General features: G+C 38.1%; 1 protein-coding gene and 1 long non-coding RNA gene across 4 annotated transcripts in view; one reads left to right on the top strand and one right to left on the bottom strand.

Annotated features, from left to right (window-relative positions):
- The first annotated feature begins 4,181 nt into the window (after nucleotides 1-4,181).
- LOC122455619 lies at nucleotides 4,182-9,549 on the top strand. Its single transcript, XR_006273942.1, has 2 exons — nucleotides 4,182-5,762; nucleotides 9,413-9,549. It is a non-coding gene; the product is annotated as an uncharacterized LOC122455619 (long non-coding RNA).
- RO60 (Ro60, Y RNA binding protein) overlaps nucleotides 6,162-27,566 on the bottom strand; it is a 34,341-nt gene continuing 12,936 nt past the window's right edge. For 2 of the 3 annotated variants that reach the window (XM_038414361.2, XM_038414360.2), the window contains exons 5-9: nucleotides 24,628-24,765; nucleotides 21,861-21,977; nucleotides 20,703-20,816; nucleotides 18,624-18,770; nucleotides 6,162-17,179 (exon numbers count right to left, since the gene is read on the bottom strand). In XM_038414361.2, the coding sequence (XP_038270289.1) occupies nucleotides 17,027-17,179; nucleotides 18,624-18,770; nucleotides 20,703-20,816; nucleotides 21,861-21,977; nucleotides 24,628-24,765 (669 nt within the window). In that variant the 3' untranslated portion in view covers nucleotides 6,162-17,026. Of the gene's footprint in view, nucleotides 17,180-18,623; nucleotides 18,771-20,702; nucleotides 20,817-21,860; nucleotides 21,978-24,627; nucleotides 24,766-27,566 lie in introns of those variants that run through there. The other variant, XM_043491403.1, reaches the window with a different exon arrangement.

The following is a 27,566-nucleotide window of genomic DNA, read 5'->3' as shown; positions in this document are numbered from 1 at the left end:
GATTGGGAAGTCTACCTCTAGTTCTGAGACAACAGCTCAGGTGCTGCCCCAAGCTTTTCCAGCAGTAGTATGAAATTCACTTTGTCATTTCTTTCGGTCCCCCATCACATTCTGAGTACCAGCATGCCAACTGTTGAGAGAGCTATTACTTTGTTTGCTGCTTGAAAGAGCTTTGAGCAGTCCCAGGGGGACTGAAACAATCTGTCTTTAGTCAGAAAGACAACATTGCTTCAGTTTATTTAAATTCACCTCACAATCATATGGGCTAGAAACTTTAAAAAATAAAATTAAAATCTGAAAACAGTTTAGGCCTCTTCAAGTGCCAGGAAAAGCCTCACTTATCAGTTGCAAGTAGCTTTTAAGTCATGAGTTAAGTTTTGGCAGGGAACTGTTGGAGTAATACAAATACAGTAATTTAACTAGTGTTAATACTACTAACGCGTGGTAAAGGCACCACCAGTAGGTTATCAGAGCTCCTGCAGTGCAGCGGTGCACACTAATCAGGTAAATGCATGGCTCGCATAAGTTTTGTTATGGCATAGAAATTACTTGCAGAGGAGAGGCTTTCAGACATATGCATAATAAAAACAGCCTGGGAAGCTATGTAGTCCCTATGCACGATATTATAGGTCAAACATTGCAAATTCTGTACTAATAGCTAGAACAGTATAATATGTTATAATTAATAATTAACAGTTAATTAAAACAGGGCAGATAGGTGGTCAAAGGAATTTGAATTGAACAGTTGGCCATAATGTAGTCATTGGGATAAGACAGTGAACTGGGACTCATCCTTGCTTTATTTTTGGCTGGACCACTCAAGTATATGACATGGGGCAAATCACTTCACCTCTCAACTCATCTGTAAAACGGGGACAGTTTTATATTTACTTTCCTCTGTAAGGCGCTTTGAGGTCTTTGGGTAACGAGCACTGTGTAACAGCTAATTAGAGTAAATCTGCCATATTTCTGCCATGCTTCATTCCTTTCCCTTTCAGTTCTCCATTTGTCAACCCACTTCCCCCTCAACGGTATGGTTCTGAACATTTCCCTGCTGTAGTGTGACAGACTCATCCCAGCATCTTATACACCAGCAGTTACATTGCAGCAGCGTAATACACACAGCTTGAGATCCTCTTAAAGCTTCATCTTAGTATAAAACTGCACAGCTGTTGCAGAAAAGAGCATTTTTTTTTTTTTAAAACCTCCCTTGGTTACTACTGTCATGAATATCTGCCTTGTTACATAGATATCAGTCTTATAGCTGCTAGCTATCTTAAAGCTTGGTGCTAAATTGTCATGGGAGGGAGGAGCTGTTAATCATAAAGGATGCCTGTTAAAAAAAATTAGGTGTATCAAGTTTAGTTTTCCTTGGCTTTGTTGTAAAACAGTATTGATGCTCTGACCCCCACAAGATTTTCCTAGCACTTCAGGAGGCCTTTAATTGAAGGCTATGTCAGATTTTTTTACCCAAGACATCCTTTTTTCTCTGTCAATTAAGCATTGGAATTAAATAGGTTTTAAAAAAAGTTCTGAACAGACACAAAATCCCTTCCCCTCTTAAATGCTCCACTTCCAGTCTCAATCTCATGTTTCATGTGTTCTTCAAATCACCACACATTCTACAAGGATGGACCCATCCTGAATTACTAAACCTAAACTAAGTCAAGCAAAATTTTGGTGACAAAATCCTGCCTTTATACATTATAAAAAGAAACCAGGACCAATTTATTATTCCTTACAGATCATGATTAAGGTTGTCTATGGGAAGAAGGAAAAGTATGTATGTGTATTTCCATTTTTAAAACCCTCCAACTTTCAGTGTTTTAAATCAAAAATTCTATTTTCAAGATTTTCCTCTCTCCCAGTTTGTTGATACGTATCCACCTTACCTAGATGTTTAGTTAAGCTCTGCAAATAAAAAGGAGGCCACATACAACTTACTTACCTTGTACCTAAGATGTACCTCACAAAGCTGGCATTATTTCATTTATATCAATTTGCCAGTCCTCCAGAGCTTCTGGTGCTGCTAAGGCTTCTCCTGAGATCTCCAATTGCCTGTAGCATGTGCCATGGTAAGGTTCTTGCAGTTGTCTGAGCAGGAACATCACTCCTGCTCAGTCTTATGTTCTCTCTGAATTTGAAGAGCAACTAGCAAAAGACTCAAAAACTAACACCATCTTTTTTAAGAGCATCAGAAGCAGGAAGCCTGCCAAACAATCAGTGAGACCACTGGACAATCAAGGTGCTAAAGCAGCACTCTAGAAAGACAAGGCCATTGTGGAGAAGCTAAATTAATTTTTTGCATTGGTCTTCACTGCTCAAGATGGGAGGGAGACTTCCCACACCTGAGTCATTCTTTTAAAGTGACAAATCTGAGGAACTGTCCTATATTGAAGTGTCTATGGATGAGGTTTTGGAACAAATTGATAAACAGAAATAAGTCACCAAGACCAGATGATATTCACCCAAGAGTTCTGAAGGAACTCAAATACGAAATTGCAGAACTACTAATTGTGGTATGTAACCTATCACTTAAATCAGCTTCCCTTCCAGAAGGCTGGAAGATAGCTAATTTGATGCCAATTTATAAAAAAAGGCTCCAAAGGAGATCTTGGCAATTACAGGCCAGTAAGCCAGTTTCAGTACCAGGCAAATTCACTGAATCTATAGTATTAGCAAAGAACAAAATCATCAGACACCTAGATGAACATGATTTTTTGGGAAAGTCAACATGGCTTTTGTAAAGGGAAATCATGCCTCAACAATCTATTAGAATTCTTTGAAGGGGTGGGGTCAACAAACGTGGACAAGGAAGAATCCAGTGGATATAGTGTACTTAGTTTTTCAAAAAGAAAAGGAGTACTTGTGGCACCTTAGAGACTAAAATTTATTAGAGCATAAGCTTTCGTGAGCTACAGCTCACTTCATTGGATGCGTTCGATGAAGTGAGCTGTAGCTCACGAAAGCTTATGCTCTAATAAATTTGTTAGTCTCTAAGGTGCCACAAGTACTCCTTTTCTTTTTGCGAATACAGACTAACACGGCTGCTACTCTGAAACCTTAGTTTTTCAGAAAGCCTTTAACAATGTCCCTCACCAAAGGCTCTTAAGTAGTCATGGGATAAGAGGGAAGATCCTCATGGATCAGTAACTGGTTAAAAGACAGAAAACAAAGGGTAGGAATAAATGATCAGTTTTCAGAATGGAAAGAGAAATAACTGTCCTCCTGCCCCAGGAATCTATACTGGGACCAGTGCTATTGAACATGTTCATAAATGTTCTGGAAAAGGGGATAAACAAGGAGGTGGCAAAGTTTGAAGATGATACAAAATTACTCAAGAAAGTTAAGTCCAAAGTAGACTGCAAAGAGTTACAAGGGGATTTCATAACACTGGCTGACTGGGGAACAAAATGGGAGATGAAATTGTGTTGATAAATGCAAAGTAATGCATATTAAAAAACATAATTCCTACTATACATTCAAAATGGAGGGGGTCTAAATTAGCTGTTATCACTCAAGAAAGATCTTGGAGTCATTGTGGATAGCTCTCTGAAAACATCTGCTCCATAGGCAGCAGCAGTTAAAAGAGCTAATAGAATATCAGGAAAGGGACAGATAAGACAATAAATATCATAATGCCACTCTCTAAATCGATGGTACGCCCAAACCTTGAATACTGTGCCATTTTGGTTGCCCTATCTCTAAAAAGGTATATTGGAAATGGACAAGGTACAGAGAAGGGCAACAAAAATTAAGGGTATGGAACAGCTTCCACATGAGGAAAGATTAAAAGGATTAGGACTGTTCAGCTTGGAAAAGAGATGATGGAGGGGGGGATATGATGCAGGTCTATAAAATCATGAATGGTGTGGAGGAAGTGAAAGCATTTTTACCCCTTCACGTAACACAAGAACTAGGTGTCACACAATGAAATTAATAGGCAGCACGTTTAAAACAAAGGGAAGTACTTCATGTAACATGCAATAGTGAACCTGTGGAACTTGTTGCTAGGGGATGTTGTGAAGATGAAAAGTACACCTGGATTCAAAACAGACTTGGATAAATTCATGAAGGATAGGTCAATCAGTGGCTATTAGCCAAGATGGTGAGTGATGCAACTCTATGCTCTGGGTGTCCCTAAGTTTCTGACTGCCACATGCTGGGACTGGATGATGAGATGGATCACCCAATGATTACCTGTTCATTCCCTTTGAGGCACCGGCATTAGCTACTGTTGGGATACTGGGATAGATGGACCATTGATCTGATTCTTAATGGCTATTCTTGTATTCTTATGTAGAGGAGCTAGTGCACAACCCTGGTGGTCCTGCCCTTTGTGGTTCCCCTTCCTTCTTCTCAGACCTGGATAGACCCTTACTTGTCCTGTGGGAGGTAGGTATCATTAACTGGCACCTCTCCCTCCCTTGGGCTTGGGAATAGAGAGGGTAAGAAATTTATGAAACGGTTCCAACGAAACTAATCCAATGCTTCAAGCTAATGTGGAACAAGGGTGTTCACGTGTAGAGTTGATCAGGAATAACTATTTTGGAATAACTGCCCATGTTGACTAGCCTTTATTCCAGAAGTGTCCACATGAGGAACTATTCCAGAATGGCTGTTGCAGAATAGCTATCCCAGGCAAATTCCCCATATAGACAAGCCCTAAATAATTTCACTAATAACTAGTGAAACAAATTTGGAGTTGGTAGGCTAACTTATTGTGGTTTATCTGTGGCAATTTCAAAAAAATTGAAATCTTTAAATCCCATTTCAAAGGTCATGACTGATTAACTTGAAATTTCCATCCATAAACTCTGCTTCAGAAATTTGGGATAGATATGCTATGACTGAAGTTGAGATCAAAAGCGACTTACTTGCTTAAGTATGGGGAGACTACAGTCAATGGAAGCTTGGCAGTGGCTTCCAATGAAGGATTTCAAAGTGCTGTATAAACACTAGTGATATGCCTCACAGTATACCTATATGCCAGTCAAGTTACTGTTTTAGAAAACTTAAGTGGGGGACAAAGAATTGCACTTCATGCTGGAAGCAAGTTATATAACTAAATATTTTGTATTGCACATTTCACACGTCAACCAAAAAGATGGGAGGCAGGTGTCTTTATGGGTATTGAATTAGTGTTGTGTGCCCCTTATCTGAATTTTCATATTTCCAAATGCTCTGATTTCTTTAAAGTTTAACGTTAGTAGTGAAGATCCTGGTTTGTAAATGTGTTAAAATAAATTAAAAAATGACAACATTCTGGTCAGAAATGTTACCCTAAATCACGGATATGAACTTCCCCTTAAAATTTGTGTCTCAGAGGAAGTGAACAGTTGTTCACATTGTTCATGTTGGATGTTGTTCATGTTGACTGGATGTGTCAAACTTGATACATCATAGTGGTCAAGATTTTAAACGTTTTCCTAGAGACCATTCTTCAAAGAAGCCAATCTGGGGCCTGTTAAGAGGGTTGTGTGCACATTCTGTTCAATTTCAGGTTGTTTTAATATGATTATCTTCTAAAGGTTTGAGGGCTCAAAACCCTCAAGAAATGTGGTTGCTTATTCAAATTATGGAGGCTCTCCACAAAGGTCTTCCAATTGCAACCAACTTCCCCTAATAGGGTGCTTATCTATAATTGTCTTCCAGGAAAGCAGTTCCAATGAATTGCTACCACTCTCAAAAAAACCTTACAAAACTAGGAAAGGGCTGTTTTAAGTCCAAACACTGCAATCTCCTCTGTTTACAGGAGATAGGTGGGTACGAGGCTAACTTAATTGCTACTTCTGAGTTAAAGGAGATTTGGGTTTTGCCTTCCTCCCTCATTTTTCTGTGTCCTCCTCCTCCATTATCTGGGCCACAAGATGTAAATCCAAGGTCTTGAGAAGATGGAATATACATTTTTAGGAAATTAGAGGGCATGTGTGCTGGGCAAGTTATTGATACCTCTCTCTCTCTCCAGTCTGTCCAACAAAGGATTGGTTTTTCCAGCCCTGGCTGAGCAAAACAACTACACACCATTTTCCAAATATAAAATCAAGATTACTGTTTCAGGATCTAGCCAGATTTTTGCTCACACCAAAATGCACAGCCATGGATTTGTTTAATGTGACTTCACCACCATATGAAAATAAATAACCAAACAAAATATAGTCTGCTATTCATAGAGTTTATTTAGTACTCGTATCAAATTCTACAGTCATAATGCAGTTTATTAGCATTATTTCACTTGCAAGTAAACGTCTAAAAATAATAATTTCAATATAATGTACATCTAAGGCCAGGATATTGGCAACAGCAAACCCTGCAGTATTTGAGAAATGTTGTTAATATGCAAACAGGAAAGCATATCCTTTTCTTCCTCAAAATGGACCATTACACTGTTAAAGGTGCACTATTCACAATAAAAAAGGCTTATGGCTGATGAATTATTAGTCACTATTTGTATTAAAGTGGTGCCCAGAGGTCTCACTTAGGATTGTGGCCCCAGACTACTGTACAAATTCACAGTAGGAGACAGTTCCTTCTCAAAAGAGATGTAGCATCAAATATCTTTTCAGAGCAGAGAATATGATTAGAAGGAGACCCCATGTAATTTAAGACCTGCATACTTATTCTCACAATACACTTTATCGGACTGAACTTTTTAGGTTGCAATAATTTTTCAGTTTAAATAATACACCCTGTCCACAGTTTCTGAAAGGCACAGTGCATCTTTAACATATATAAAGAGTTAATAAACACACTGATCCTGGATATATATTTTATTATTATTGCAAAGTTTACTACATTTTGCTAACTTCTTCACTGCCCTGGTAAGTTTTGATTTACAAGGACATATCCATCAAATTAAACACACAAATGTATACCTCTCTCACTAATTTTGTACGAAATAAAAACTATTTTGTACAAATGCTGGTAAAGATTTTTCTTCTTTTTTTCCTCTATGTAGATTACTTAGGTCTGCCAATTAAAAACAAGACCTCAGATGAAGACTAGTAAATCTTCGAGTGTAAAAAAATAATAGCATGCAAAGGAATTTTCTCAATACCTTACTTTTCATTTTGTTACCTGTAAATTTTTAAAAATCTTCCTAAAAATACTAACCATTTGAGTTCTATGCTCTAGTAATCTGAGGAAATTGTTTAAGGCAAAATTCCACTAATAGTTCAGGAAACACACTGAGTGCTTATAGATACTAATGAGTGCCCATTTACTAAATAAAGATGAATATGTTAAGGTACTCAAATGGTTAATGTCATTATTTACCAAATTAAGGCTTCCTTCCAAAGATCTTTTCTCAAATGAATTTAGTTTTACTCTATAGAAAGTAGCACAAAGCCATATATATAATTTTAAAGTGAGATTTCTACACTAAAACAGGACTCTAAAATCTGCATTATGAGAAGGGAGCGTTCCACATTTATTGTTAATCAATGACTTCGGATCAAAACTGTATAGCTTACAATTACACATTGTTTTTCTAATTGCTAGCCTGCAAATTCAATCTGGGAACTGAGAGTTAAACACATACATCACCAATAAAAAAAAAAGATTCTCCAATAGGAATTCAGTTATGTTGATCATGATGCTTGAATCAAACAGAATCAAGGTTTCTCACCTGGACCGAACTCTGCATTGCTAAAATGTGTAATAAATTGGGGGAGGGAATTTACTGTAAATTAGTTAGTTATGCCTATAGAAATTTGAATACACCTCAGGAGCAGAACTACTGCACAAGAAAGTGACTTTTAAAACAATTATTTCAGTACCGTACTTTAAAAGGAAAGTGTAATAGAATAGTCATTTTATTTGTTACCTGTTGAGCTCAACTATTAAGCAGCTGATAACATTTATTAGTTGGTACCATTTATCATTATTTCTATTCATTATTTGTCAAATAATCATTTTTATATGTTCTTACCTTTAAGTGTTACCATATATTTATTTAAACTTTCATTCAAAACGCAAAAATATCTGAAGGAAAAATGTCACAATATTAGAAACTATAAACCCACATGTAACATTTACAGGCATCATACCTTCTGCTGAGATTTGTTAAACTTAACCTCAATTTTAGGTATGACAAGCAGCACATATACCATCTTACTGACTTACCTTTTTCCCATATTCCTCACTCAGACAATATTTTCAGTAATGCTGTATGTTATGCAATCTTATGGTACGGTAAAAACTTCTACCTGTTACAAGAATAAGTCTGTTCAAACCATGTATTCACTGTACATATCTCTATAAAACCTTTGAAAATAGCTAGCATAAACCTGTAAAAATGCAGAAATATTGTTAAATTAATTCGAAGCCTATACATGATAAATAAATCTCCTTTCTCAAATTTCTGCCTACATTCTAGACACAAGAAAATTTCACTAATGTTGCAAAGCTGCCTATCTATCCAGAATATTAATTTAATAGGTCCCTTTATTATGGGAATATAACTCAATATATTTTAAAAATAGAGAGCATGATCACTATACAAACTATAGAAATAGAGACTTTATTTTTAGACAAGTATTTTAAATTAGCTTGTACAATTTTAAAGCCTATTAAATCATCAAATGGTAGGTGTTGGATTATCTTTGAGAATTATTTTCCAAAAAGAAAAGAAAAAAATAAAAACCTGTTACTACCTTCCATAATTATTGTTCTTAGAAATGTGTTGCTCATATCCATTCCAATGTAGCTGTGCACATGCTGCATGCACCATCACCGGAAAGTTTTTCCCTCAGTGGTATCTGTCGGGTAGGCTCTGGTGCCCACTAGAGTCGCACCCTGATGGTGCGGTATACAAGCATCCTGCCAACCCCTAATTTCCTTCTTGTCAGCTAACTCCGATAGAGGGGTAAGGCGGGCAGATTTTGGAATGGACACGAGCAACGTATCTCAAACAACAGTTACGGATGGTTAGTAACTGTTTTTTCTTCAAGTGCTTGCTCATGTCCATTCCGATGTAGGTGACTGAAACAGTTGTGCAGGTGGAAGGTTTGGAGTTCATTGGCATGCTGATTGTAGCACTGCTCAGCTGAAGCCTGAGTCATCTCTAGCTTGTTAAGTGATAGGATAGTGTGTCATGAACATATGACTCGACAACCATGTTGCCACTCTACAGATATTCTGGATTGACATTTGTGCCACACAAACGCTATCGATGATGCTTGAGCTCTTGTAGAGTGGGCTGTCAACCTAGGAACTGGGACCTTTGCTAGGTCATGTGTGTGGATACAGGTGATCCATGATAAGATTCTTTGAGCTAAGACTGGTCAGCCTTTCATTTTGTCCGTGATAGCTATGAACAGCTGGGTGAGCTTTCTAAAGGGTTTGGCCTTCTCTGTAAAAAGCTGGTGCACACTTCACATCCAGCAGTGTAGTCTCTGTTTTTCCCTATTAGCATGCATCTTCAGATAGAAGACTGGCAGAACGATATCCTGATTACCATGAAATTGCAAGACCACCTTTGGCAGGAAAGATGGGTGTGGCCACAGCAGTACCTTGTCCTTGAAGGAGACCATACACGGTGATTCTGAGCATTCAGATCTCAGAGACCCTTCTGGCAGAAGTAATGGCGACTAGGAAGTCCACCTTCTAAGACAGGTAAAAGCAGGGAGAACGTCACCAGCAGCTCAAATGTAGGTCCGATCAGCCTCGACAACACCAAGTTGATGTCCCAAGGAGGCAGGGGCTGTTGTATGTGTGAATACAGTCGTTCCAGACCCTTAAAGAAATAGCCACAGATTGCTTTGGAGAAGACCGATTGGCGATTCACCCGGGGTGAAACACAAAGATCGTGGGCAGATGAACCCTTATAGGATTACACCGTCAGACATTCCTGCTTTAAGTGGAGCAGGTAGTCCAGGATGAAGGGCAGTGATAATTCCGTAGGCAAAACACCTTTCTGCATCGACCAGACCGAAAACCTCTTCCACTTTTCCAGGTATGTTGCCCTAGTAGAAGGCGTCCTACACCTCAAGAACACCTTGCAAACTGGAGTTTCCAAGCCATGAGGTAGCGGGATTTGAGGTTTGGGTGACATAAGAGACCGTGATCTTGGGAGATTAAGTCTGGAAGCAGTGGCAAGCTGCCATTGTGTTGGTGACCATGCAGCCAGCATCATGGCCTGGCCCATGTCTGCCTCCGGGTGTCGCTGAGCTGAGCAATGTCTGCTCCTGTGCATAGCATTGGACTCTGCTTCCAAACCAGAGTTGGAAAATTTGCTTCTTGGAGACCAAGGTGGTACCGACCAGTACTAGAAAGCGGTGCTGCGATGGAGGGGATCGGTGCTATGCCATCATTGCCAGCTTGCCCTTCGCTGGCGCCTGCCCGGGTGGTCCTTGGTGCTGGATCTGCCACCAACAGTTCCTGGACAGCTGGGGAAGGCGGCATCAGGAGGGAAAGGACTCTTGCTGCCTCAAAAAATTCTGGCATAGATGGTAGAGCCAGGGCTGTTGTGCTGTAGTAGCTTTCCCTGTGGAGGGAGTCCACTGACACTGGACTCAACAACAAACTTTACGGGGCTGGAGTCGACTTGTGTCGCATGCGCCATCGGTGCCTCAGAGTGGCCTGGCACAGGTCGCATCCTCACAGCATCCCTATTACTCGTGGAACTTGGAGTTGGAGAGCACCCCCGGTCCGCCTTGTTTTGTTTCTTCTTTGGTACTGGTGATAGTGAGCGGTGCCAGGAGTCTGTTGCCAGTGTTGACTTGTTTTCCACCAGGGACACATGGCGGTGCTAGGAGTCCTGGGTCACCGGTGCGGAGTCCTTTCTTGGTGCCAGGAAAAGGGAATGGCACCCCGCCTCCCTCAGAGGGGCCAGGGCACTCCTCACCAACATCCAAGTGCCAATTCCACCTGAAATCGGCTCTGAGGGGGGACGAAGCGCTGCCCCCATGAGGAGGAACTTAAGTCTGTTGTCCCTGTCCTTTTTTGTCCTGGGCTTGAAGCTCCTGAAGATTCTGCATTGCTCCTGCCTCCACTAGACACCTCAGACAACTACTATGTGGGTCACTAACCGGCATCTGTTTGTGGCACGCCGCTCACTGATTGAACTCCTGGGACTGAGGCAGCCACCTGGGTCCAGGTGGCCTAACTTTACTAAGCCGGAAACATTTAATAACTATACTGCTTCTAAGTTCTAATTAACCACTAAGAGTAGCTATTTACAACTATTTTATAGAAAAAGTCCACTGAGACGAAGCACTTGCAAGAGACCAGAGATGTTCCAGACACCATCACGGGCGGTAAGAAGGAACTGAAGGGGCAGTGGGTTGGTAGGTGTCCTATATACCCAGCCATGAGGGCATGACTAGGGGGCACCAGAGCCAACACAATGGATACCTCTTGAGGAAAAACCTTTCTGGCAACAGTGTATGCAACACGTGCCCACTTACACTGGAATGGACATTAAAGCAAGCACTCAAAGAAGCAGATTTTATGCTACTGTACAATTTGATTTTAATGTGCAATGATATATTTCCTGTATTTTACAAATCAGACTAGACGATCCCAATGGTGCCTCTTCTGACTTTATAATTTATGAAAAATATGATCTAGTTAGTTACAAATAACTTTTCCTACAATTCGTATGCTAAAGAAATGAAAATTATTTAAGTTTTAAAATATTTAAGGCAAAAAATTGTAAATAAAAGGAATGCTCTGGTGTTAGTTTTTAAATGAGAAAATAAAGCTTGCTCATCAACTTTACAAACCAACAACAATCTTATTAGAGTGCAGAATGAGATCAGAAGCACAAGGCAAATTGTAAAGTTAAATAGAAGTAAAAATTAAAGAACAGAACAGAGATGGGGAAGAGGAAAAAAAAAACCCAGTATCAATGGGAGAACAAAACGGGGCAAGGACAATAGATAGAACTGGCACAACTAATGCCCCAGCTTGGGGCAGGCAGCCAACTAGCTACATGATTAAGAAGTGCAGTGTTTTTGCAATGGATAACAATGGTTAGCTGAATAAGTGCCTTTGTAAATCAAACAGGTTAAAAAAAAAAAGAGTCTAGATTAATTTATATACATTTTAAACCAAGAATATAAAGTTAGTGTGTCCTTAAAAGGCTATACAGCACAATTTTAGGGGCTTAAAGGAGTATAAAGATGTTGCTTCTTATTACTGAAGATGTCTTATTACTGATTATGTCATAATTATATAATTATGTCTGTCTACAAGCTAGCTGACTTAACAGGTGTTTTAGGCACAGAGTGGTCTTATGGCCAGTTACTTTACTGCTGTTTTATCAAACTGGCCCCATGACATTTGGAAGCTGAGTAGACTTTATTTTTAGATCATCATTTCCATTTTTAGGATTGTGAGTAAATGACACTTTTTCCTGTATTTAAAAAATACAAATGGATCTCAAATTCTCCTTCTTTATCGTAAATCCAAATTTCTCAGTGTAAAACCCAATTCTTGACAACCTGTTAAGTTCCATATTAATTAACTTTTCTATATTTTAGATTTTGTTATATATATCAAACAATTTAAAAACAACAAATACACTAAAATGTAACTAAATGAGGTAAAAAGGGAGAGGGAATTTAAGGGCTGGTCTACACTACTGCGGCAAGTCGACCCAAATTACACTAGTTCAGTTATGTGAATAACATAAATGAAGTCGACGTAGCTTAGGTCAACTTACCCCGGTGTCTACACTATGCTGGGTCGACAGGAGAAGCTCTCCCGGCAACTTCCCTCTCTCTCCCGGCAACTGGGGAGCTGGAGTACCAGAATCGACTGGAGAGTGCTCTGCAATCTATTTAGTGGGTCTTCAACAGATCGCTAACTTGACACTGCTGCATCGATTACAGCAGAGACAATCTACTGGTAAGTGTGGACATGGCCTAAGTGTTTTCAGGAAACACTTTTCCCCCACCCCCAATTGTCTTTGTAAAGAGCTACCCAAATTGGGATCTTAAGTCAGGTTGTTGTTTTTTTGAAGTCCTAAATCCACATACATATTCTTCTAGCAATGGGTCTATAGTTTGGGCTCCGTTGTCACTGCTCTGATCAAAAAAGTATCCTCTAACTTCTTTGAGGCAAGCTCTTGACATATAAAATCAAGGAGCACTTGATCACCCTGGGTTTTACTTACATATTATGCTTCCAGTTCTCACCCCCCTCCGCCCCCTCTTTCTCAAAGCACAAGCCTGTCACCATTACATCCTTAAATATACACAATAGTTAGGCGTTATTCTCAGGTGTTAGGATAATGTTAAATATTTTTGAAATGCTTCCAAACCCCATTAGCTTCTTGCACAGCAGCACTTTATATTACAAACCCAGCTATTACTAAGTGTTTTTCATTCTTTAAACAACCCACATACGTATTCTGTAGCTATCAATAACTCTAATGAAAATCTAGCATGTGGGTTTCTAGTGAAATGGAAATTGATTTGAAAACCTCTTTATTCAGGCAGGTATCAGGAAATCAAATCACACCCCTAACGGGACTTTTGCCTACTGCAGACATTTGGAAATATTCACTTTGAGAAACTGAATTTAATTTCAAACTAGCTCTTAAATTTATCCTTTCTGTAATAAATCTCAGTGCACAATTATACTTGATTGTATTTTGTCTAGAGCCAAATGGAAACAAAGTATTCCACCAATGCAAACAATAATATTAAGATAAGGTCATCTCTCCTCTTTGGTGAAAAGGTAATACAGTATATTTACCATAAATAATTTAATTCTGAATCAAGTTTGGCAATTATGCCTTTAACTCACACATTTTAATGGTATTTTTTTTAATGTTACTGTAACTATTAGACTAGTTCCCCCCCCCACACACACATCCACACTGCAATTTGCAAATTATCTGGACCTATTCGTTCTGCAGACTAGAAACTGTTCGGTTACTGGATTTAAGACTGAAGAACGTAACAACCATAGCAATCATGTTATGCTCTATGCATATGTTATGCTCTATGCTCCCAACCTTAGGGTTCAGAACCATATGCAAAAAGAGAATGAGGTGAGTGGAAATACATCTTCCAGACTTGTGGGACTTCAGCATGTACGCTAATACTGACCTTGTCAGTGTTAAACTTCCAGCTCTCCCTCTCTGTACTCTGGAAACCTTCAAGGGAGGCTTAGGCGACGGCAGCCCCTCTGCTTTGCCTCCCGGCTCCTGCCATAAGTAAGGCCTTTGCGGATCTCAAGCAATCTGCTATTGGGGAAAAGGACTCCTCTCTCTACCACTTCCACGGAAGGAAGGCACAAGCCCTATCCATCTACTAATAGGAACATTTTGGGGAACAGCTCACATAGAGGACAATATAGTCTTATCAGTACAAACAAAACCAGTAAGAATGTAAAATTGTACCCTATTAGTATCTTTCAGTAGAGAGCAAGGTAAGTACTTAGGAGCATATTCCATACTCAATCTTTCAGTAATGGAGAGGATATGATTAGAAGTGGTACACAACTCTAACAGATGTACTTAATGTGCTGTAGACTGTACTGAATGTTTATCTTCACTCTGTTTATCTAGGATTTAGGTTTTCAACTGGGTTTATTTCAATGATTCAGTATTAGGGTAATTTTCCACTGTTCATCTGTTAGTACGGTCATTAGTCCCATCAAATCTTTTTAATTATCATAGGTTTGTGCAAGAATTGCATAAGGTCATTTCATATTTTCTATGTACACAGTTTCCTAATTTTCCAATCCATGTAATATTTATATTAAACACTAGACTCTTATTACTTCCCAATAATAAACTGTACTTACAACACCTACCCAGTTTTCATTAACATCTCTGGCTCAGCAGTAAACATTTTTATTCAATATTCAACTATTGTATGATTTAGAAAAAAAAATAAATATATTTAAAAAAAAAGATACCCATGTGTTTATTTGAAATAATTAGCAACATATCTTGATCAAGTGAGTGCATTCCCCACGTTCTCTATACCTCTTTTGCAGGAAGCTTGAAAATGTTAGGGAATTTCTCACTCCAAAAGGATAGATTACAAAGAGAAAAATAAGATGGGGGACCTGCATCTTGAAATTCCTTTTACAAAGAAAGCAATGAAGTTGCTTCTGGATGTTGTCACCTGAAAAAACTGTTAGTAGCCCCGCATTTTGAAAACTTTATTCTACTACTGCACTGTCACCAATTATTAACTGAAAGAAGTTCCATTCACTTTGACTGAAAGCCACTAGTCCATTACCACCAGTTCTTCAAATGACAATTTTAAAAACAGCTCAAATACTGTCCATGTAAAATTCATGACAGAGTGGGACTCTTCACTGTTCTAATTAATCCTTGAAGTAGGGCATAAATGTGTAGTACGACACCTTGAACATTAGTCTGACAAATTGAGGCAGTAAGCCTGGGGCATGCAGTCACCCGTTTACATTTTAAATATTGTCAGAGTCTAAAATCTCCATCCTACACACACTAACATTAAACTTATTTTCTTTATACTTTAAACATATTGAATAAGGAGATATCAAGAGTTTATCCATTGTTCAAATGTGAACACCTGCTTTACATCTCAAAGGATATTTTCAGCATAGCAACAGAAGTGTGATGTATTATTTACTATAATTAGCTTATTTTACAACTACAATTTTTTTCAAACAAATACCAAATTAATCTTTTAAAATAACCACAGCTAGCAGGACACTGACAGCCACATGCATACAATTTAGGGAAAGATGTAAAGTAATACTTAAAAACTTAAGGATAAAACTTGTGTTCTTAATCTGTGACATTCTGAAGAGACAGACAGAAAAAACACATTACTATCAATTCCTGCTCTAAAACAGAGTCAAGAAGTTATCTGTAGACACAACTTTCTCCCCTATGCCTTTTGTCCTCTTCTTTCTTTATTGTCATACAGAAGATTAAAACTCTCATTTCCAATACATTGCTAAGCAAGTAAGATTTTGAGTGTGAAGGGGGCAGCTGTATAAATGCAGAAAGATCACTCAAAGAATGTCACTAAAGTAGTAGTAGTTTTGAAAACAGATTACTGATTTAATTTCTTTTTAAAACAAATGCTAAGAAGTGCTCTTTTGGATGGTAAGATTTCTTCAAAAGAATGAACAGATAATACAGAAATTAACAGCTAATTTTTTTCTGGTTATGATGACCAAAAACTTAAGAGTCACACTAATTCAGATGTATTTGTTAATCTTCCTCATCGAAAAAGCACATGAAACCTCAGCAAGCTATTACTTTGGAGGATGGGACTTCATTTTATGACTTCATGGACAAGTCATTTTATGACTTCTTTTGCCAGAAAGAGTTTGTAGAGATTTCTTACAAAGCATACAAATTCTACAATAGTGCTGCGGAAATTGCAATGTACAAAAACTGCCTTTCAATTTACCAAAAAAGTTACATATTTTATTTTAGAAGATCCAGATAGTAATCTGTTCAGAAAAAGTCTGATTATCACAATTTAAATCACATATTTCTACTTTCACTTTGTCAGTATAAAATTTGATAAGTAATTTTACACTCCATCACAGTTACATGGTCTAGTGCACTCCAGAAAATAATTTCTTTTATAGATTTCAAACTGAACAATGGAAATGGTTGAATCTTATTCTTCTCAAATACAAATATTAAAAAAACAAACCAAGAACCTTGAGTAAACTGCTGTTAAATTGACACTATTTAAAAACAATAACACCATTTCCCTTTCCTGCCCAGACTCCCAATACCAGAAGTAACTCATCAATTTATTATTGAAGACAAAGGCATTTTACAGTGACAGAAAACCTTAGTATTGTTCAACTATTACAAGTGAAATTAAATCAAACTGCGTAGTTATGTTTAGCAGGCTTTCCCATTGTTATTTTTAAACTACGTGCAAAAAAAAAAAAAAAAGTAATTTATCATCTGCTTTTCTCTTTACAAAAAGGTATCATTCTGATATGTGCATCATGTGCCATATTTTAGTACAGTACATTTGGCTGGGAGTTCTCAGGGCAGAGTCTCTTGCCAGCAATGGACCCACTGTGAATAACAGATGCTAGCAGATTAAATCAAATCCAAAGTAAAGTTGCGAATGACATCTAGAGCTCCTGTGTCAAAGCCACATATATCCAACATGCCTCTATCATCTGGGTCTGCTATGGTAAAGCCATTTGATGTCATTCCACAAACGATCAATTTAGATGGAATACCCATTTTCTAGAAGTAGGAAGGAAAGCAAATAAAGCATTTTCAGTACACCAGAACATACACACGACAATTTATAAATCATCTGGGGCCTAATCCTGAAGTCCTTACTCAGGTACTCCACAGTGCACTGATTCAGTTATGATGGCAACAGGAGATTTCATGAGTAAGGATTCCAAAAATCTAGCTGTTAATATTTTTTTAAACCAAAATTAAAGTCTCAGTTTGATTTATGTGAAGATGAAATAAATGCAATCAGTTGGTTTTACACACCACTAAAGCCTATGGACAGGAATACAGAGTTAACCCACTTTTCAGCACAGGCTATTTCAAATGGAAACATTTAAATTTTCTATTGACATTTCATATGATGACTGTTGTAAGTAATAGCCATCTAATCTTCTAATAGGAGTGACAGCTGCATTTATGGATAAAGCATAGCTCTTGTAGTCAGATCAGGTCTCAGCTTTGCCACAAACTTCTTGGTGACCCTTGGCCTAGTCATTCAACATCTCTGCCTCAAATTTTACCCACCTGCAGAACAGAGGTAACACTTGCCTACCTCACAAGGGTGATGTGGTGATTAACTAAGTCTTTAGTGTTTGTGAAGAACTTTGAGGTCCTCACATGAATTATATAAACTAAAAGGTATAATATATGAATATAAATTAAATCTCTCTCCTACTGAGGATGTCAAAGATCTATTTTATTCAGAATTTGAACAACATTTTATTACAGAGGAACATGTTTATAGTGAAGTCATTTTTCTGCAGTTTGACTTCATTATAAGTGAAGTTTCATTTCAAATAGACTTATAGGGAGAAAGCCTACAGAGCTTACAAGATCAGCACAACAAAAACTACTGGAAGCTAGTAGCCTGCAGAGCTAATAGCTTCAGTAGCTTCCCTCCTGAAAAGATAATAAGCAACATAAGCTCTGCTTCCAGGGGCTTTTCACTCCTGTTGATCTGTCTTCTTTGCAGGCTCCTATAACTTCACACTGGCAGCTATTTCTATACAAGTTTTTACTACATTACTGAAAACTATCACAAAGCACTGAGGAATATCAGAACTTCACTTTTTTGGATAAGTAGAATTTCACTGATTTATCAATCATGTATCCAATAGAAAAGTACAAAAATTCACTAACTACTAAGTATATCAAATTTTGTCACAAAACAAACACGGGATGTAAATATTAGGTCAATAATTAATGACAAATTTATCTGAAAATTCCTGTTTTTTTCCCCAAGTTTTATTTCTAAGAAATGCCATTCATTTCTCCCTGAGTGTACAAAGATTCCAAGAAAGAATCTTTTTTTCTGTAATACAAAAGCATACATTTATTGCATTAAACCACAAAATGATTACATCTTCAAAACAAATTTCTTAAATTAATATTTTTGCCACAATTGTATGAGAGGACAATGATACTGTATTATAAGAAGGTTATTTACCTCTCTGTACTCCTTTAGAGCAACTGCAGGATGAATATTTCCAGCGAAGGTCTCATTATCAGTGAACACAATAAAGACATCAGCAGTTGTGTGTGTTTTTTGAGCCCATATCATTGGAAGAGAACAATCAGTAGCACCCATTGGAATCTAAAAATACACAAGAATATTAAGAACTGTATAGAGCACTTCACCATAAAATCTGGAAGTATTACAGTAATCTTATAAATATTATCCTTTCATATTAACAGTTATGATTAACTATCCAACAGGAACTTGGCCCTGAAATTGAATAGTACAAAGGAGGACATGAGAGTTAACAGTTTTCCTACTTCTATCTACCATGAAGCATTCAATGGGTTATCTTTCTTTGACATTAATTGCATTAGAAACATTGAACATAAATGTATCAAAATATATTTTATAAATAAATAATAGGTAAACATTGCCATTTGATACCTTGAATTTATAGAAGCTATTTAAAAACAATGATGTTTATTTATAGAGCTGGTTGAAAATATTCCAGTGATGCAGGGTTTTTGTCAGAAAATGCAGATTTATCAAACCTGAAGTGTTTTGTTGAAAGATATTGGGTTTGAGGAACCTTTGATTAACTACAAGTAGGATTCCAACAGTGAAACGAACAAGAATCATGTCAAGTTTAGTCAGTAGCTACTGGGTCCCAAAGAGCATATTTCCTCTTGGAATCACAAGTGTTGTCTCCAAAACAAATTCCCCCCCCCCCCCCCCGAATTTTCAGTTTGTGAGAAATTTCTAAAAATTGGGTTTCATTTCAGCTAGCAGTGAAACCAAATTTCAAAATACTGAAATTGCTATATAAAAATTTCAAATGTCAAAAGATTGAAAGTTCCCACAAACTGGAAATTCCAAGTTTCAGCCAGCTCTATATATTTAGAAAGTAGTCAAAAAGCATTTGTGAGCAATTATGGATAAACTGAACATAAATTTCTCTGAGGATGGTTCTTTTTTTTTGGGGGGGGGGGGGGAGACCTTAACTAAAGCGATAAGGGACTCATGTATAGCTTACAAGCAACTCAATAAATAGTTTTAAGGCTAAATTCAATGTTTAACTTGAGTTGGTTTAAGATAGATGTAGAGATAATGATACCTCAAGAATATGAATTGCAGTCTTTACCCTTCAACAAAATTGGCCAGTGCGAACAAAATTGAAAACATACAGAAAAACAAGGAGTAGCAACAAAAAGGGAAAATTAATAAGTTTAGTAATTAAGAAAAGTCTTTCAGATAGACAGACAGTGAAGTTTTTCCCTTACAACTTAGTTATGACGACACACTCAGCAGGCCCCATCCTGCAATACAACATCCATGTCCACTGAAGTCCATGGAGTTCTACATGGGTGCACAAGTCTACCCGTGCTCCTCAAATTGTAGGACTGGGCCTTGGATTTTGGCCTTTTTTATTCAATACTGTAATTGGAGGCTAACCTAAACACTGATGTCAACTGGAGTCTGATCCAACTGCAATTGGCTTTGGATACATAACCAGGGGAGTTTATTTCTGAGAAACTGATAAATTTTATGGCACATGCTGTTGTAAAGCACAAGTTAACAGGACTGAAAAATATGATTTAGAACATTGCAGTGGCTATGCAGAATTGAAGATATAAAGATGATTCTTTATATAGTTGCTTTGAAAATGTAAAGTACTTTAAGTACTATATGCAGAAGCTTTTTCGGTAATATTACAAAAAAAAAAATTTACACCATTTTGCCTTACAGAATTTATTGTATGCTCATCCATTTTTTTAAGTTTATGAGGTTATGTGCCAATACCACTTCTCTAAAATGAAGTGTAGGACTATTCAGATAGTAAAGTAATATGATTTGCTCGACATAGCTTTTCAGTAGAAATCAGATATATTAAGAAAGAACAAGAAGATTTTACTAAAACGTATAATAAATTTGCAACGAGGATTAATTAGAAAGCAAATATTAGAATGTAAATACTAAATGACCCAAATTATGTCTTAATTTTTGGCAACAGATTTATCAGAATTATACAGTAGCTACAGTACAACAAAACTAAAAGTGTTCACATACTTCATACATTTTCACTAATACTTGAGGTAATGTCATGTCTTTCGTCACTGGACAAGGGACCATTTCATGTGAAAAGGCAACAATATTGGAATCTTTCTCTGTGCGTGCAACAACCTGGGAGAAAAATAAGGTTTCGGGGAATTAGGTCAAGTATTTTAATTATGTCACTTTAAAATTATCTGCAGTTTGTTTTGTGGTAATTCAACATATTTTCTACTGAAAACACAAAGCATCAAATTAGAGTAATACAGATATGACTGACCCCCAAAAAGTGAAGTTAATGTTTCAACTCTACCCTTAATTTGCACATTTATCCTAGAGTGCCTAAATATTGCAGCAATCCAAGATGAACTAATGGACCTACTCACTGTAATAAAAAAACCTTAATTTTTAGTTTCCAGTTACAAAGTTTGAATTTTTTCTGTTCTCTCTTTCTTTCCTTCCTGTTATAGGAAACTGACTATATTTTGAACATGGTACATTTCTATTTTTCTATATTCCTGAAATTTAAAAAGCACAAGTAATTTCATTTTAAAGTTTAAGTTTTAAAAACAAATTGACTGCTATTTGAAAAGTGCACTGAAGTATTTTCCTAAATTACTAATCCCCTGCAAAGTAATTTTAAAACCTAAAAAAGAAAAAATGTATGTATGTATTGTCCTCACAATTTAACACATCATCATCCTTTCTAAATTAACATTCCACATGAGTGAATACCTTCCTCAAAGCATGGCTTGATGCGATGGATTCATGTATTAATATTTTCCCAAATCTCTTTCAATTCAGTCTGCATTCTGCTGCAAAGGAAGTGATTTTAAGTATTTTCCGATACATCAAATAAAAGCAGCCTGAAGACTCCTCTAATACATGTTGGATACCAGCCTAGTATTCAGGCTGCTCTTATTGATTCTGGTTACTAACAGTCTCCAGGGGCCTTTATAGCAACCATGCACAAGGGTGTCCTGGCCATATCTTCTACGCCAGGAGCTACTTTTGGTGGCCCTATGCCACTCACAGGTTTCACCATGCTTAAGGAACCCTCTAGTGGCATCTTGAAGGCATCTTTGTGCCAGAAGAGCAGTACAATACTGACAAAGTGTTCTAAATAATCAAGCCTAAAGAATTCTGGATGGCTACAAGAAGAGATCCATTTCTTACCATACACATTGCTGCAGCAACTGTACTAGCATTGAGCACGCTGCCCAAAACTTTTTGTGTCATGGAAGCACTGACATCAACTGCAAGCAAGAAACGCTTTCCTGTTGGTTCCACTGTCTAAACAAGGAAAGAAAAAAAAAAAAAAAAACCAATAACCAAATATATAAAAATACTGATTCATCTTCAATTCCCTCTCCCAGGAGGGTATATTTAAAAGCAGTTAAATAAATCAAGTGAATTCCCCCTCTCTTTTGACACAATATTAAATTTTTAAATAATTACTAAACCTTTGCTACAAAAATTCAATACTATGTTACACATTACATTTACATAATGCCTCTCATGCAAAAGATTACTAAAATGATTTGCAGAGCCTTTTATAAAAATGGATAACTTTACCAGCTCTGAAATACAGAGCCAATCCTATACAAGTAAAAACTACACAATAAGTTTTATGAGAAAAAGAGCAACTTGAGCTGTCAAAGTAAATGGAACTTTAGCTTGACAGGAAGAAGTTACCCATGTTTTAATCTTGCCAAAAAGGAGATTAAATAATAACCCTGGCTCAGGTAAAAAAATGTCTTGAAATCTTAATTGATGACAAGTGGTCAGGACCCCCGTTTTTCATTTTATCTCTTAAAACAATTGCCCATGGAATCATGCTGAAGTATTGATTCATTACAAAAAAAAAAAAAAAAAAAAAAAAAGTCAGAAAAGTACCTCCCTCTAAATCACCAAATCCACATGAAGTTCTCTTATGGGACAAATGAAACTAACCATACTACCAGCAGCTGAATTAAATTTAGCCAAACAATTATTTTGGTATTGTTTAAATGCAAAAGTACTATGACTTCAAAATATTATTGACAGACCTTACAACACAATGTAACCTTTTACACACAGCTTACTTCAACATTTACTAGGATTTTTTTCCATGAACAGTAGATTAGTAACTAGTGTAATTATAAAACTAATTCACTGGTGCGTAAATATCTGAAAGTAAATGGACACAAAAATGTGGCAATAAAATGCAGTCTTGACTTCATAATATTCAGGAAAGGCCCTAACACCCAAGGGAAAATGCAAACAGACCAACCAACCAACCAAAACCAAAAAACTAACTAGCTAACCAAGTGTTTTGGTTAAATCATCAAAATTATCACTTTCTTGCTTAGCTTCATTGTTCATATATTCCTCAACTGAAACTGTTGGTTATCTGAAATCATCATCATACCGTGTTTTACGAAGTGCAATGCTAACAGCTGATGAAAGACAACTTTATTACGTAATAATTTCATAACATGATTTAGTAATATATTTTTATTTTGTGCCAATGCTTTTTAACAAAGATGGATAGCTACAAAAGTTAAAAGGACACTATAGTTTAAGGTGCCTAAATAAATGTGGTGAAAATTCAGTTATGGGGAGAATACTTCTCCCCTAAACACTTCAGATATTAATCATGCTTATCAGAAAGGCACATTTATATCACAGACCATAAAGTCCTCTAAAGCTGACTACATCTCATGGTCAGACATGGCTTACAAAATGGACAGCAAAAAGTCTGTCCCTCAATTTAAAATAAACAACCTCCTTCCCCCCCCCCCCCAACTAAGGTGACAAGATAGCAAGTGTAAAAAAATCGGGACCGGAGGTGGTGGTAATAGGTGCCTCTGTAAGAAAAAGTCCCCAAAATCAGGACTGTCCCTCTAAAATTAGGACATCTGGTCACCCTAGTCCCAACCCTTATGCTACACTTAAACAAAAAAACAAAACCACCACCCATTTTGGGCCATCTAGGTTTAAAAAACCCACTAACAATGCACTGGGTAGTTGGAAACAGACCCACTTGCACTATAAGAAAAAGAATTAAGGCAGTAGGCAAAAAGTCCTTTAATAGTCTTGATGTAACGGGGTCAGCTCCCACCTCTTGCAAGTGCCCCCTTCTGGCTGGATGTGTCTGCATCCTTTCAGTTTTGGTGACCCCTTTCAGTGGTTCTTGGGCAGTTTTTCCAGTGACTCAGTCCTCTTACCGAGTCACACAGTATCTACATGTGAACAACAACAAACCCCTTCTGGGGTATACAGTCCACCAGGGTCCATCTCAGTACCCCATTGGTGGTGTTTCTCTAGCCCTCTCCGGGCTCAGTCTTTAAGTAATCCCAACCCTGTTATGGGACTGTATCCCCAAGGCTTCCTCCCTGGAAACACTATCTTCCTGTGGTCCTCCCCAGGCTCACTCCCTACTCAGTAGCAGGCAGCCAAGAGCTCCTTCATTGCTCCCCGGGGCCCTGCTAGCAAACTGTCTTTGGCTCAGTCCTAGCAGCCAGCCAGAAACCTCTCCCTCACCTGGTCCCTGCCAGCAGATTGTCCGTGGTCCTGCTGCTCTTCCAGCCAGGCATGCAGTCTTTTATTCTCCAGCTCCAAGCACCAGCTAACTATTGCTTTGTTTGTCAGCTCCTTTTTTATAGCCCTCCTAGCCCCTGATTGGCTGCTTCCTTGCAACCACTCTAGGCCTCTTGGAGGACCACTCCAATGCTCCCTTCTGGGAATGGGTATGGCAGAATCCTGAGGCCTCCAGCAGGGGGCCTTTAGGCCTAGTGCACCCCATCATGCTTGGACAGAATTTTAGGACCAACCTCTGTAAGTAAGAATACTCGTGTATCTTATTGCTTACTCTGCTTTAAACCACTCCAGATATTTGCAAAGCCAGGCTTATGACTTCTCTAGCAGGGATCTACAACATGATAGTTAAAGAGACCATTACCTTGAATGTTTTGTAAAAAGAGGCATCAAGAGCTTCTAAAATGTCTTTATCAGGAAGCCACCGAAGTTTTCCCCGGTTTCCATGTCCTGTTTTGTAGGTTTCTAATGCAACCAAAACATGGAATGGATGTATTCGAGCCTATAAAGAAAACATGCTTTAAAAATTCATTTAAAGTACAAAGAAGTTAAATTATTGCAGCAAATATTAAACTACAAATTACATTCTCTCTCTGGAGCTGCAATTATCTGCCTTATTTTATTGTTTCTTCACATTTTTAAAATACAATTATAGGCACTCATCTAGTGCTCTGTCCACTTATTTCATAAATTAAAAATCACAACAAAATAAAAACAAATGGCTACGCACAAATATATCCACTTTAGTCCCCACATTTTCTTAACATACTTAAAGAGAGAAAAAAAAGGTTATGGAGCTGCTTGCACCTCTGTCCCCTTTCTGCTCTGAGTGCACCCTCCTCAGCTGTTTGGCCTCATACCTTTATTTGATTCTGGGAGAATTGCAAAGTTCCACCCTCCCTTAGACCTTGACCTGGGTACAATTACCCTTCAAAAACCAGAGATATGCAGTGACCAACAACCTTCTTAAAAACAAAAGTATTTTTTATTTAGCAGTAGGAACAAAGCTTTAGAGAAAAATTTTAAAACAGAACAATCTACACGCACGTCTATCTTAACTAAATTCCCATCCTTTCACAATGGCAACTTACGTAATCCTAGCTTCTCCAGACACTGCAACAGGTTCCTGTGTCTAAGGCTAATTTCAGTCTGGTTCCTTGCTCAGGTCTCCTTTTTAAAACCTTCTAGAGTTCTTTGTTCTCCTGTACCTGGAAAGTCTGAGCCATTCCTGTTGAAACCAGTTTCACACACTGGCCATAGGCCAGAGACAAAATAATTAAGTCCAATAGTTTTGGCATTGTCCCTTACAAACTCTTAAGTGTTTGCTGATAAATGGCTATATTGAGTGACTATTCTCCTTCTGACCTACATTGCAGACAGTCCAATTGAGTTAAACCAATGAAGTCACACAGCAAACAATATCCCAACAACCAGGCTAATACAGAATATACAATTATTACAGGTGACCCCCAGAAACTTCACAATGAGCTTTACAGTATGCCCCAAAGGTTAACAAGTCTGGGCTCTGACAAATCAGGGAGGGAGGGTGAAGCAACTTAAAAAAAAATTCAAGGACTTACCACAGAATTTTTTTTTGCAGTAGCTCTCTGGGAGAGAACTCCAGATCCACTGCCTCTGCTAATCTCAACTGTGGCAGTATACCATGGCATGAGTCACTCAGCTAATCAGGTACCCATACATTTAAGGCTTTATAATTATAATCAACACTTTGAATTGCACCCAGAAGCTTACTGGACTCAGTGCAGATCACACAGCACTGGTCTAAAGTGCTCCCAACGTGCAGCTCCACTTAATAAGCAGATTGCAGCATTCACACTACCTTCATCTTTCAAATAGTCCTAATGTGTACCCTGTGCACAGTGCATTAAAGCAGTCTAATCTTGAGAGTTAACAAAAGCATGAATAATTGTGGCACCTCTCTCTCTCTCTCTCTCTCTCTCTCACAAAACATACACAAAATTGCACTCTTTTGATCAGGCACAGATGGAAAATCTCCACTAAAGCACCCAGGCGCATCCCAGGATCTAACAATAGCATCATATTGTCACCTGTTTTACAAATTGCAGTGACTCCCTCTGTGAGGGGCACGGGTATGAGGGTGCCCACCAACATAAACTCGATTTTCTCTGGATTGATTTGCAGCCAGCTAGCTCTCATCAGTGCCCTAAGTTAATCAAGGCATTAGGTAAGTTGTTCCATTTCTCCAGCTGGGTCAGATGCAATCAAGATGTAGAGTGGGGTGTCATAAACCTACTGACTGCATTGCAGCCTATGTCTCTTCACTAACCCTCCAGCAATCATATACACATTCATCAAAGAAGTGACAATATCAATCCCTGCAGCACCCTACATGAGTGTTTGGGTCAGAGCTGAAATTGCCCATAAACACCTTTAGAATTTTTTTTTCAAAAGAACAGAATCAAACAGCAGCAACTCCACCCATCCAAACTTGTTCGCAAACAAGCCAACAAAAATCTCATGGTCAACTGTACGACAGATCCAAAAAAAAAAAAAAAAAAAAAAAACAAACACCAATCTAGTATAAGATGAAAACATCAACAATTCAAAGCAAGAACAAAAGGGGGAAAAAAAAACAGAACTTGTGCCTGGGAATCTTCTAACTTGGAAGATTTGAGAGACAGAATACAACCATATTAAGAATTCTCCATCTTAATAACTGAAAGATTTCTTTTAGGTTGACCTACTATAGCACTTAAATAGGGTTTCATCTCAGAGCTAAGTGGTAAAAAGAAATCCTTTTTCAAAACTGAAAAGTTGTCACTTTTATGTATTAAATATGAAAGTAAAGTACACTGCCAAATTCAGTTATCTGAAACTGACTTTTTTTTGGAAAAGTACTGTGTTAGCCTATTGGAGTGGTCCCTGAAAAGTTCAGGGTCATTCTCCTCCTTGTTCATGTCCATACCCATGCCTCCTGAAGCGGCATTCAGGCTATGCACACATGGGTAAGGGGGCCAAGGCTGGGACTGCAGAAGGGGGGGGGGGGGGGGGCTGGGAGCAGAGCTGCAGCCGGGTTGCGGTGGAGGCTGGCAGCTGGGGCCATGGTTGATGGCCAAGGCTGAGGGTGGGAGCAGAGGTCGTAGCTGGGAGCAGGGCTGGAGCAGAGCTGGGGCCAAAGCAGGGCTGGGTGGCGCTCCCTCCCTGCCCCCTGTGGGGGCTGGCCTGGGCCCCAATGTGCCCCCCTGAATATTCCTCCATAGGTGTTGCATCCCACAGTTTGGGGACCACCAGTCTATTGTCTGTTACGTATTTTAGTCACTA

The sequence above is a fragment of the Dermochelys coriacea genome, chromosome 8 (assembly GCF_009764565.3).
Source record: "Dermochelys coriacea isolate rDerCor1 chromosome 8, rDerCor1.pri.v4, whole genome shotgun sequence".
Lineage (NCBI taxonomy): Eukaryota > Metazoa > Chordata > Testudines > Dermochelyidae > Dermochelys > Dermochelys coriacea.
The sequence above is the reverse complement of the archived record's forward strand: the minus strand, read 5'-3'. Positions and strand labels throughout refer to the sequence as shown.